The 14274-nt window shown below is 33.8% G+C and overlaps 1 protein-coding gene across 2 annotated transcripts in view; it reads left to right on the top strand.

The window, feature by feature from the left end:
• Positions 1–14274, top strand: part of LOC129758259 (probable serine/threonine-protein kinase DDB_G0282963) — a 378135-nt gene that overhangs the window by 33877 nt on the left and 329984 nt on the right. For both annotated transcript variants that reach the window (XM_055756071.1, XM_055756625.1), the window contains exons 2-3: positions 4887–5710; positions 8831–9440. In XM_055756071.1, the coding sequence (XP_055612046.1) occupies positions 5230–5710; positions 8831–9440 (1091 nt within the window). In that variant the 5' untranslated portion in view covers positions 4887–5229. The remainder of the gene's footprint in view (positions 1–4886; positions 5711–8830; positions 9441–14274) is intronic.

The raw sequence follows: 14274 nt of genomic DNA on the forward strand, positions 1-14274 counted from the left end.
CATTTGTTTATTTGTTCGCAAATTTGTTATCTGATTTCGAGTGAGGTTCTTTGAAAAACTTCAGATTTTGTATGGGATACGACTGTTTCCTGAGGATGCAGCGGAAATATTGCTAAAGATCTTTATAAATTCCGCAACGAAAACACTTAGCTTCATCTACCGGGTTCAAAATTCTAAAAGATTTATCCGAATACTTTAACAAAAGATCTGGGGAAACCGTTGAATGTACCTTTCAAACATACTTGTCATTTTTTTCATTTTGTTCTGCTAGTTTCTGCACTGATACTCAATCAAATATCCACCTAATTGATTCCACTTGTTAGCCAATGATTCGAAATATACTTATTGGCACTTTTTTTTAGAGAACAGGCGCATTCATTTAAGTTTAAAAAACATTATAGCTAAATTTAGCCTTTTCCGCATATAAAAACCATTGATGTGTGCCCAACAGACCTCTTGTATGTGTGTGTAGCAAATGCCCTATAGCATACTTAACGAGCCTATAGTAAACAAAGAGACGAAATGTCACGATTGGAATTTTTGATTATCTGTAAGTGTCATTCCAATCGAGCAAAACCAAGCAGTCTTAAAGGCAGCCCTACAGCAGGGTTGCAAGCTTATTATTTCTAAAGGGATCAGACTGCGCCTCTTTGTATGTAGTCTCTTTGAGCATACTGATCAGTGGGAATATTTAGGCCGCGTATTTCTCAACCAAGCATATTTTCAATGCACGTGGTGGCAATATGAAGCCTTGATGTGATTTTTTTCTACTTGATTCCTAGCTCATTTGTACGTTATGGTTATGGTTATGAAAGACGCCTAGATGTGATCCAGATTGACATTTTGCCGATCGAGTAAAACATATAGGTACCTACATTATTTTTGCCAAAATCTTAAATTGAAAAGTCATGGCATCCATTTTTAGAGATTTCCTTTTCTTTGAGGGGTTTGTTTTTCGTCTCTATGGTCAAGCAAACGTCGTCGCAAGTGGATAGTAACCAAAACATACTGTTCATTGATCGCTGGAAAAATTTAACAATTAGGCGCCTATTTCTCAACCAAGTACCTATATTTCTTTTGTACATGGGGGCGATATGTAACCTAGATATGTTTTTTCTTGCTTAACACTAGGAGGACCGGCAAATTGAATATACTTATTCGGACCGTGACCAGTCAAAATGACTGGTAAAGGGGAAATTTTGTATATCATAATATTTTTATCTTTTTTCTTTTGAAATTATTTTGTTATTTAGCTTCATCAGTTTCATAGCTGATGTCTTCAAATTTGAATAAATGAGTACACAATTCATAATTATTTTACTCATTCTAGTTTAGTATAAAACATATTTATCACCTAAAACTACTCGATTACTAGAATGGACATTGGACATGTATTAAATCTAACATAACTTTTACAAATCTTGATAAAATTTCGCCAAATTTTGACAGAAAGTTCGATCATAGTTGAGTAACAAAACAGACCAAAAAATTGGGAGTCTAGTGCTTGAAGCGCCACACAGCGGCCAATCCGAAAACTTTTTCTACAAATCTTCATGACTTCGCATCGAAAATCAATAATTTCATAACGAATGACACACTTCTGGCCACCATAAATCAACTAGGGCTCATTGTCTTGAATGTAGATGGCAAATGAAACCAAAAGCAAGCGAAAAAACTTATCTTGTTTGAGTTGAGTTTGTGAATTTTACCAGTCATTTTGACTGGTCGCGATCCGAGTGTCCATGGAGAATTTTTTCTCGCTTATAAAAAGAACTAGTGAAATAAAAAATTTGTTTTGTAGAGATTCAAAATTCATGAAAAGTCGTATTTTTGCGAATTATCAAAGCGAAGTATTTAAAAGATATTCAACAAACAAAGTGTCCAACCAGTCATTTTGACTGGTGCGGTCTTTCTAGTGTTAATTGTACGCAATTGAAAGATTTGCAAAACAACTTCCATATTTATTGTCCATATATTTTGTTGTCTAAAAAATATAAATTTAGTTCTGATGCTAATGAAATAATGGTATGACACTTTGCAGACTGAAAGAAAAGAATTTACATACAATTTTTTAACCCATTTTGCCTACAAGGTTATTTTTGAATCATATTGATAACAGAAATATGAATAAGATGTTTTCTACAGAGGTAGATCGGAAAAATTTTGTTGAACATGCAAAAATGTACTTAACTGAAAAAGAAGATCAAAAAATCCGATCCAACACATGATCTGATCAAGAGCCTTTTCTTTAAATTAGATTAGATATCTAATATAGGACTGACGTGTTCATAAGTGAAAAATATTAGTGAAATTAACTGATTTCTATTGACCAAAAGTAAGGGAATTCATTTTCCGAAAGAATTATCATTCAAGGAACACTAGAGCATGTTCAAACGTTCAACTTCTCTGTTTCAAAAAATAAAAAATTATGTTTTCTTCTAAAAATGTTACTTCGGCCCAAATACACAACTGAAACGAATTTAGAAATGAAAATAAGAGCTTTTTATTTTAAATAATTCTGAAAAAAAAACATCGTAATTTTTGCTTACATATCAATTTAAGTTCGTACTTAACGTGAAAAGTATTTTTGTGTTACATGGCTGCATAAAAAAGACTTTTGATACGCTTCTTTTTTGAAAAGTGAAACTTTAGAGGTGATATTCAACTGGAAACAACATTTTTATGAGAAATTTTTAGTATACTTTTAAAGTGTTCAAAACAATATTACTTACACGGTGGGGCAAACGTCGATTTTTTAAGAAATTCATCTTCAAAATGATTCAATATGTTGAAAAGACCAGAAGGGTTATTCCGAATGTTGAAACTGAAGCGGATATTTAATATTCTTAAATGTCTTTGTAAATGAAGGTCATTTGCTTTGAACAGCATTCGTTAAAAGTGGAATAAAAAACATAAATTTATACTGCTGGAATACTGCAGATATATCAATGAAACTTGATAAGACAAACAAACAGATATTTTGAAGCAATTACTCTGACGCATCTGAAAATAAGCTTTGCATTTACACTTGCCCCAATAAACGGGACAAATGTTAACTTAGAAATTTGTTTTTGCCAACATTTTTGAATATTTGACTTTCAAAAAGAAAATAAAAAACGCGGAGAAATTATTTAGTGATGCAACTGATATTTGTTGCTTTAATAAATTTATTTAAAAAAGAAATTTGCACTGTAATAAATCGATAATATTTATACCATGATAAGTGTTGTTTAGGAAAACTTCAAGCTGAATTGTCTCATTTCCACGAGTTTGGCATATGGCGAAACATTTTTTTTATCATAATTTTTGCGCAAAAGGATAGATATTCAAACTGCTTCGAAGGGCGAGGATGGTGAAAAAAGCTGTTTGAAAATGTTTATTAAAAATCCTTTTCATCGTTTTTTTTCAAATTTCGATAGCTTATTTTTTTATCTCCAAAAATACATCATCTAAAGCTAATCAGGGGCTGGAAGTGCTCATAATACAGAATTTTAGAAATATACTCAAAAAACTGTTCCGATTCATGCTATTGATCGGTTGGTTTTCAAAATTCTATTTCCATAAAGTACAATGTGCAATAAATTTCAATATGCGAATCTTTTTCTTTCAATTAGAAATTTATGTAAACTTGAGTCAGGTAAATCAGCCTACCTTCTTCAAGCAGTGGGGGACAAAATTGGAAAAGATGGGGGAGCTCCCATGTAAGTTTAAGATAAAGAGCTTTTCATAGAAAAGACTATATTTTAAAAGAAGTTTTTTTTGCGTACGGATATTTGGCATAACTCAAAAATAGATGTGACAGATGTTTTTATGGAAGTTCGTAATTTCTCACTTTAGGAAAAAAGGTGGAAAATCGATAAATACTGACATTATTTGAGTCATTATGAAGCTTTAAAAACAGAGTACAAATTTCAGATCTTGTAAAACAAGTTTAGAGATCAAGCTTCTGTAAATAATATATAGGGTAACGGACTTATTTTGGACCAGAAGACCAATTTTGGACCATCTTGTCTAGCTCTCTTATAAAACAAATAATCATTAATTTTTTTTTTTTTGCAAAGTCGCGAATGCCATAAAGATGGTAAAACGACTATAATCGAAACAAAAAAAAAAATAATTTTTTTTAGCAAATATTGCAAATACAGCAAATATTAAATACCAACACGTGTTGTATTTTCGCATGCTGCGATGCAAAAAATAGCAATATTTCTATCACATACGGCTGATATAGAAACAGTGTTGTAAAAAAATACAACGCCCAAAGATCTTGAAAACATTTTTGCATGGTACAATTTTCAAAATGTCAAAATTTCTACCACTTTTTCCCAACACCAGTGAACTTCCTCTAAGAAGGGTGAACCAAGAAGGAAAACGAAACATTATATGTACATTATACGTAAAAAAGGAAATGCAGTAAACATAAAACAAAACGCTATCGAGGCTTCCATAAAATCGTTCATGTTTATTTTGGCAAAACAAAAATTCAAAAATCATAATTAGTCTATCTGAGTTTCTGTTGAATTTGCAAATAAAGTGGAAAAAAATCCGGGCATTTTTCAACAAAATTGGGAAATCAGCGAGCTTAGTTAATATGACTGTCTCGATTTCTCGATTCCATAGAACATTGAATTCCTAATTGATTTTCAATCGATCAATCTACTTTCGATCAAGATATGTTAATCAAGCTCAATTTCGGTAACCGATTGTCATGAACTCATTACGATGATGGTGTTGATCACGACAACGCCATTTTTGGGGAGAAATTTTCTTCTGTTTACTATAGTTGTTGTGTCATCATCGGGCACGTTTTTTTCGCAGTCTTTTTTTGTCAGTACAGCTACTTAATCCAAATTGTTTACTTTCTTCTGTTTTTTCTCTCATTGCAGACCTGACAACAACAACATCAATGAATGAGTTCAGATGGATTACTGAGCACGACCTATAATAATAACACAAAATCAACACCTCGCGCTCCACGTCTCGAACGAATGGCACCAGCTGATCGAATGGAAAATTCCCCCTGGATGAAAAACTGTGACCAATCGAGACCCCCGCTAGCCGGAGCTAAATCCATCCAGGGGTCCCATCATCATCAGCTCAATGGGGGTGAACCCTCTAGTTGGTCACGTTCTTTGTTGGGTTGGAAACCTTGAGTAGAACCAATTCCCGCGAAATTTTAAGATCAGCACGTTTTTTCTCTGGTTAACTAACTTAAAACAAACCGGCAAAATGTTCGACGACATCAAGATGTGCTTGTTGGACCTGATCAAGTCCAGTCCCAAGTCTAAAAAGTCTCTGAAAGACATGTCGGCGGGGTATTCGGCTGATTTTATGAAAAAATACAACGACATCAACATCATCCACTTCAACGAGAACATGTCAATGGTCAACAAGTTGGATAATGTACGATTTTCACCGTCCCATTATGCTAATTTGTTCAAAACCAACCCATTGATGGAACAAGATGGGGGGCGGCATCAACTGAGACACCACAGGCAGGTGGGCCATGTCATCTCGCGTAATCCACATCATCATCATAGTCATCGGCAGCAGCATCAGGCCTATCGGAAGAACTTCCGGGGGAAATCGTTCCGGGATTGGGGCGTCGAGAGTGCCAGCTTTGAATTTTCCTCGGATGATCGGACCGAATCGGGAAGCAGCTGTTCGCACTGTTCCCATCGGAGTCGTTCTGGAAACGGGAGCTATCGAGGTAGGTTAATGGAATCAAACGTGTTATTTTGATTTTTCAATAGTTTATGATTTTCATTTTTAAATTCGATTTAATCCGGAACAAATAGGTATCAAATTGTTTTTGGTCAATCCTTCATTCGATTTTTCCGAAAATCCAGAAAGGGGAAATAAATATAGTTCAGGAGGTTTTATTGAAAAAAAATGTATTTTACGAAAATTCTAACAGTTGAAAGAGCGAACATCAAACTGTAGGAAATAGAATTGTACCATCTTTTGTATGCTAGGGTTTTTTTTTCAAATTTTCGATCTAATTTTACTCGATTTTGCAATTTTGTTTAATTTTACTGGAATTCAAGATAATTTTTAACTATCCCCCCTCGTATTGTTTTAACTCCAAGTGGCAAAAAAGGGTTGCAACTTTTTTCCGGCTTTATTCGATTCAAAATACAAGTTCGATAAGCGATATAGAAACAATTTCAAGAGTGGATTACAACTTTAGTGGATGTTTGTAGAATGAAAAATTTCACTATTGAGTTTCAAAAGCGGACTTAAAGATTTGGTTGATTGATTTAAAAAATGTTCAGTTAAAACATTGAGCTCAATCGGACTCCATTTGGGAATTATCATAAGTCAATTTTCTATCCTGAAAAATCACTTCATCAGAAAATTTCAAACGTTGTGATCTGGTTGTCTTAAAAAATATAGCCTTCCTGGGACTACGCATTTTTTCTACAACAGGTGACATTAGACGGAATGTTTAGGAATTGGTTTGTAAAATTCTTTAGAACTTGCTCCAAACTATTTGTCATGAATTTTGATGCTTATAAAATATACACCATTTGTTTTTTTTTAAATATAAATTAAATAGTTTGTACAAAAGAGGTTCTTAAAATAATTTATAAGAAAGATAAGATGAAAATGACTAAAATGACAAAAATGACAAAAATGACAGAAATGACAAAAATGACAAAAATGACAAAAATGACAAAAATGACAAAAATGACAAAAATGACAAAAATGACAAAAATGACAAAAATGACAAAAATGACAAAAATGACAAAAATGACAAAAATGACAAAAATGACAAAAATGACAAAAATGACAAAAATGACAAAAATGACAAAAATGACAAAAATGACAAAAATGACAAAAATGACAAAAATGACAAAAATGACAAAAATGACAAAAATGACAAAAATGACAAAAATGACAAAAATGACAAAAATGACAAAAATGACAAAAATGACAAAAATGACAAAAATGACAAAAATGACAAAAATGACAAAAATGACAAAAATGACAAAAATGACAAAAATGCCAAAAATGCCAAAAATGACAAAAATGACAAAAATGACAAAAATGACAAAAATGACAAAAATGACAAAAATGACAAAAATGACAAAAATGACAAAAATGACAAAAATGACAAAAATGCCAAAAATGCCAAAAATGCCAAAAATGACAAAAATGACAAAAATGACAAAAATGACAAAAATGACAAAAATGACAAAAATGACAAAAATGCCAAAAATGACAAAAATGACAAAAATGACAAAAATGACAAAAATGACAAAAATGACAAAAATGACAAAAATGACAAAAATGACAAAAATGACAAAAATGACAAAAATGACAAAAATGACAAAAATGACAAAAATGACAAAAATGACAAAAATGACAAAAATGACAAAAATGACAAAAATGACAAAAATTACAAAAATTACAAAAATTACAAAAATTACAAAAATTACAAAAATTACAAAAATTACAAAAATGACAAAAATGACAAAAATGACAAAAATGACAAAAATGACAAAAATGACAAAAATGACAAAAATGACAAAAATGACAAAAATGACAAAAATGACAAAAATGACAAAAATGACAAAAATGACAAAAATGACAAAAATGACAAAAATGACAAAAATGACAAAAATAACAAAAATGACAAAAATGACAAAAATGACAAAAATGACACAAATGACAAAAATGACAAAAATGACAAAAATGACAAAAATGACAAAAATGACAAAAATGACAAAAATGACAAAAATGACAAAAATGACAAAAATATTTTTGTAATATTTTCCATCACATTTGAAAATTGTCTTCTTTTTCTGAATTTTTCGTAGATTTTTTGTCGTTGCTGTTTATAATCGAAACTGAGTACTGAAAATGACATTTCTATGTCAGAAAACCTAGACTTGTTACATTGCCTAAACCTTGCGTTAACGTACGCAAAATCCAGTGCAAAGCTAAATGTAGGTGTAGGGATTATCTCAGAAAATCCAGATTCAAAAAAGTTCGAAAAACAGCTCCCTTTGGGAAGCGGTCATAAATTATGTTTCTCGTATTTACAAAGTCTAGAGATTCCAATTCACTTTTTAAATTTTTTCTACTGTAACAGGAACAGCTTTGGCGGTTGATTGATTGAAAAGTACGGGTTTTACACAACTTTTTTACATTTTTTGTGGCCATGATCTTAAAAAAAAATTAAAAAAAAATCCATATATGCAACATATAGCTTCTAACTTCAGCTTTCTCAGGCACTAAGTGAAATTTTTTTGATTACTAAATAACTGATTTTCATAAATCAAATGCCTTAAAAACGCATAGAACAGCGAAATCTTATGTAATCTCGATTTATTTCACAATTCGACTTAAAAATTTAAAAAAAATCATCAAAGGGGATAACAAAGATAATCCGGAAAATCGACATTTTAATGTTGATTGCTGCCAAATTGATTTAAAATACATGATACGTTGATATCTGGTGTTATCTTGAAAAAAGTTTTGGCCAAAAATCGACTAGATGGAACCTAGTCGGTTTTCCGAAAAACGGCCGTTTTTCTCCCAGTTCCATTAAGTTGATTTTAGACCATAAATTTTTTTTTGTGATAACACCAGATCCCGACGTTTCGTGCATCTAAGTCATTTGGCATCAAAATTAAAATTTCAATTTCCTTTGGTTCCCCTGGTTTGGTTACTTTCAAAACTTTATATTCGATTGTATTGTATTGTATTCAATTCGTTTTTTATATGCGCAAACATTCTTTTCCCTAATAGGTGTATCGTCCTGTATTTCACCTTTTCCTTTACAATTTATTTTTAAGATAGAATAATTTTGTTTAAATTTCAGGCGGCTCCGCTAGCCTGAGTGGCAGTTGCTGCTCGGCCGAGGAAAAGTACCACCTTCTGGGGTCACTCTCACGCCACACAACAACAACATCCGGAAGCGAACGAGGGGGCGAAGAAGGAGGAGGATGCGAAGTAAGCACCGGTCACGATGACGATGACGATGAAGACGACGATGACGGTATCATCATGAATCACTACAGTTTGGAGCAGTGCTTTGCCGGCGGGTTGGTGTCTCAGCTGGATTCGTTTTGTACTCTGTGCACTTCATCGTTCAGTTTCAGTAACTGCAACAACTGCCAGCAATCGGGCTGTGGGTCCAAGTGCAGTGGTAGCGCTGCAGGGGGAGGAAGTGGTCTAGAGGAAGAAGCCAGTGGTTGCGAACACGACGACGACGATGCTGGCAGCTGTACGAGTACGATCGTTGATGAAGGCGAAGCGGAGGCAGTGGCAGCCGAAGAAGGAGAACGAGCGATCGACGATTTGCTCATGGAGAGTGAAGCTTTAGACGATCCAACTGCGATGGATAAGCTTTCAGTGGGCAGTTTCGGGGCTGGAGCACCATCGGTAGTTGCTGTTGGCAGTGGGTGCGTTTGTATGCTGCAAAAACGAAGGTAAGTAGAAATTTGCAGGAAAATGGAGTTGAGCTTTTCAGCTCAACTATGAACGAAGTTACCAGAGAGCTAAAAAGCTTTCCTGTTAAGATCGCTTAATATTGAAAGAAGAAACAGTTCCAGAAATGCATCTTCATCTTTAAAACCTTCTTATTTAGTTTCCCAACCTTAGATAAGAATTGTATTCCATAACTTTTTAATTTACTTAAATTCAAAGTAAAATCTCTCTTCTTGATTTCTAAAATACAAAATAGTACTTCCGATTTTTGTGTGCATGAATACTCTTGCTTGAATAAAGTATAATTTCCAAAAGAGACTTCAACATGGGTTCAGAAACGAACCTTTTTATTTTGAGTACAAAAACGTTCCTTTTTTGCATATTTTGTTAAATGATCAAAAACAAAACAACTGCCAAAGCCTTTATGAAAGTCTTGATCACGAAATGGTTTCATTCTGAACACTCTCAATTTCCGTGTTTGCTAATGCTAATTTCCGGCAATGTGTTTCCGAATTGTGAACAGCATTCCATTGTCTATCGCCTTGAGGATGAAACAAATCTAGTTCAACGATTTCATTTGACACGTGATGATTGTGTACATACTCTAGACTCAAGTAAGCTTCTTTGGAATTCATACGATGGGAAACTTGAAAACCGAAAAGTTGAGTTTGGAATTTGTTCTTGAGCTGATTTACGAAACAAAAAAAACTATCATTTCGTGAGTTTATCATACTAAATCAAATAAAGTCTAATGAAAACAAGATTAGCTATGGTTTTTGGGGTTTATCGTTTCAGACTTATTGAAGTCTTTCCGATTAATTTGACTGGAAGTTTAGAAAAAAAATCGCATTTTAAGCGCTTAATAAGAAAAGAATTTCTATTGTTTTGACAATTTTGACAATTTTGACAATTTTGACAATTTTGACAATTTTGACAATTTTGACAATTTTGACAATTTTGACAATTTTGACAATTTTGACAATTTTGAAAATTTTGACAATTTTGACAATTTTGACAATTTTGACAATTTTGACAATTTTGACAATTTTGACAATTTTGACAATTTTGACAATTTTGACAATTTTGACAATTTTGACAATTTTGACAATTTTGACAATTTTGACAATTTTGACAATTTTGACAATTTTGACAATTTTGACAATTTTGACAATTTTGACAATTTTGACAATTTTGACAATTTTGACAATTTTGACAATTTTGACAATTTTGACAATTTTGACAATTTTGACAATTTTGACAATTTTGACAATTTTGACAATTTTGACAATTTTGACAATTTTGACAATTTTGACAATTTTTACAATTTTGACAATTTTGACAATTTTGACAATTTTTACAATTTTGACAATTTTGACAATTTTGACAATTTTGACAATTTTGACAATTTTGACAATTTTGACAATTTTGACAATTTTGACAATTTTGACAATTTTGACAATTTTGACAATTTTGACAATTTTGACAATTTTGACAATTTTGACAATTTTGACAATTTTGACAATTTTGACAATTTTGACAATTTTGACAATTTTGACAATTTTGACAATTTTGACAATTTTGACAATTTTGACAATTTTGACAATTTTGGCAATTTTGACAATTTTGACAATTTTGACAATTTTGACAATTTTGACAATTTTGACAATTTTGACAATTTTGACAATTTTGACAATTTAGACAATTTTGACAATTTTGACAATTTTGACAATTTTGACAATTTGACAATTTTGACAATTTTTAAAAAAATTGACAGGAAATATTTACTCATTTTGTTGAACAATTGAATGTCATATATTTCAAATCGGATACCAATAACTTAGTCTCTTTCCTTAATCCTATACTCTACAGATTAGTTAAATTTTTATCATGGAAAGACTGTTTCATGTTTTCAGTTTTTTCCTTATTTTAAGAGACTTTCAGCCTTTGGCTTCATGTTTTTAAATATCCAGGCTTTTTTCTACATTTTTTTCTGTTTTTTTATTGATTCAATTTTGGGAATTTATTTGGTATTTTAAATTTCCTCGAATTTAAGAGTATTCTCCAAATTTCTTTACTCGTTCGATTGGTTCATTCTTTTGACAATGTCTATGATTTCTAGTTTCTGATTTTTTTTGATAATTTAAATCACTTTCTATTTAAAACTCCATATCGCAAAAAAAAAAACATAGAATAAGATTTCAAGACTTGAAGTCTCTGCTAAATTAGAAAAAAAAAATAGTTGGACTATTTTTCCTTTCTTCGAAGAAATTCTTGTTTTTCAAAGCAAATGAGTGTAAATTATTACAAAAAGTTTTTTTTTGTTTTCAATGCAAATAAGTGTTAATTATTTAAAAAAAGGAGTAAATTAAAAAAAAAATCTGAATGTGATTTTTCCCTCCAATCAATGAATATAAAAAAATTAGAAACTTCACATGAAAGTATTCTATAACTTTTTTCAAATGTCAAAAATGTTGTCTTTAAATTTTGCATTGAAATTAGAAACTCAGCATACTAATTTTCGAGTTATGATTTTTTATTTCACACACAATTACACTGAAACTAAACGACATATGTCCAAGGAAAACTTTAATTTTGCTTTAGTTTTCGTGCAACACTCAATCCATTTCCGAACCAGATAGCGAATTTTAATTTAGCTCTCTCCTTCAAACCATAATCGATTGATTATCATGAACGAAGGCAGGAAAGAAAGAAAAAACTGTAGTAACACTTCCCCAAATTGTCAGCATTAAACCACTATTTCGCATCAAGACACCGTCCAAGTAGGCCGAAATTTACTTGAATGTCCCCATGCACCCAATTCCAAGCTACGTAATCTATGGACGGCTTCCAAATACATAGTAATGTTGAGCATATGGTGCCGCGATAAATTCAGCGAATCGCAAGGCGATAAGTGTAGATTAAGTTGTTGCAATTTGTCTCTGTCATGGTCGGGCGTTTTTTTTTGTTTCTTTCGTTGTCGTTAATAGTGTTTTGTGTTCACTCTCTAAGCTTTGCCATTGTTTGATTAGTCCCTCCATTGTGCTGTCTTTTTTTTTCTATTTCACTGTTTGTGATGTCGCTAATTTAGTCGCCAATGGCTTCCTTTCAAGAATGTGATTTTTTGTTTTATGTAAACAGGTTTAACGCTTTTGTCAATCCTTCAGCCGTATTCTGAGACGAATGTCTGAAAGAAATCGAGCAATTTTAATTGCATTGTCATATATCAAACACGAGCCGCCTCGAGGGGCTCATCTTTTGCTCAACAAAACCCCCACACAGCGGTCCCGGTCCAAAACTGAGAGCTCCGCTTCACATTTTCCCTAAAACCTTGCACTCTTTCTTTCGGTCTTTCTTTGCAACATTTCATTCACTTCGACTTAAGCCGATTGCGCAAATTAAAGAGTCCTCACGACCACGACACGATGATAATTTTCGCCCATCGTCGGCTGGTCGGTTGCAAGAAATGGGCTGCCGGTCGGATGTTCCAATAATAAATTGCACTCTTCAGCCGCAGCAGCACTGCCGCCGTCGTTTTGGTTGGCAAGATCGCCAATTTAACAACAACTAAACAGTCCGGCAATGATAAACTGGTCCACATCGTTCGGAGATTTTTGCTCTTGGTCTGAGGCCTCCGTGTCCGCGATGGAAAAGGAAGATGAACGTGTTTCGGCAAATTACAACTGAACATGCTCGCTAGAAGGGTTGCCAGGTTTATAAATTTTTTTCCGAATAAATTAAACGTAAAAAGAAACCGTTGATGGAATACAAATTAAAGTCAGGTGAAAATGTACACACGGTTTGAAAACAAGGAACGAAAATAGAGGTGAAGATGGAGATGGAAATGTAGATGGAGATGGAGATGGAGGTGGAGATGGAAATGTAGATGGAGATGGAGATGGAGGTGGAGTCGGAGATGGAGATGGAGATGGAGATGGAGATGGAGATGGAGATGGAGATGGAGATGGAGATGGAGATGGAGATGGAGATGGAGATGGAGATGGAGATGGAGATGGAGATGGAGATGGAGATGGAGATGGAGATGGAGATGGAGATGGAGATGGAGATGGAGATGGAGATGGAGATGGAGATGGAGATGGAGATGGAGATGGAGATGGAGATGGAGATGGAGATGGAGATGGAGATGGAGATGGAGATGGGGATGGAGATGGAGATGGAGATGGAGATGGAGATGGAGATGGAGATGGAGATGGAAATGGAGATGGAGATGGAGATGGAGATGGAGATGGAGATGGAGATGGAGATGGAGATGGAGATGGAGATGGAGATGGAGATGGAGATGGAGATGGAGATGGAGATGGAGATGGAGATGGAGATGGAGATGGAGATGGAGATGGAGGTGGAGATGGAGATGGAGATGGAGATGGAGATGGAGATGGAGATGGAGATGGAGATGGAGATGGAGATGGAGATGGAGATGGAGATGGAGATGGAGATGGAGATGGAGATGGAGATGGAGATGGAGATGGAGATGGAGATGGAGATGGAGATGGAGATGGAGATGGAGATGGAGATGGAGATGGAGATGGAGATGGAGATGGAGATGGAGATGGAGATGGAGATGGAGATGGAGATGGAGATGGAGATGGAGATGGAGATGGAGATGGAGATGGAGATGGAGATGGAGATGGAGATGGAGATGGAGATGGAGATGGAGATGGAGATGGAGATGGAGATGGAGATGGAGATGGAGATGGAGATGGAGATGGAGATGGAGATGGAGATGGAGATGGAGATGGAGATGGAAAGAAGTGAGAAATGGGAAACGGGAAATGGGAAACGGGAAATGGGAATAGGGAACTGGGATATAGAAAATGG

Source organism: Uranotaenia lowii, chromosome 1 (genome assembly GCF_029784155.1).
Source record: "Uranotaenia lowii strain MFRU-FL chromosome 1, ASM2978415v1, whole genome shotgun sequence".
NCBI classification, from domain to species: Eukaryota; Metazoa; Arthropoda; class Insecta; order Diptera; family Culicidae; genus Uranotaenia; species Uranotaenia lowii.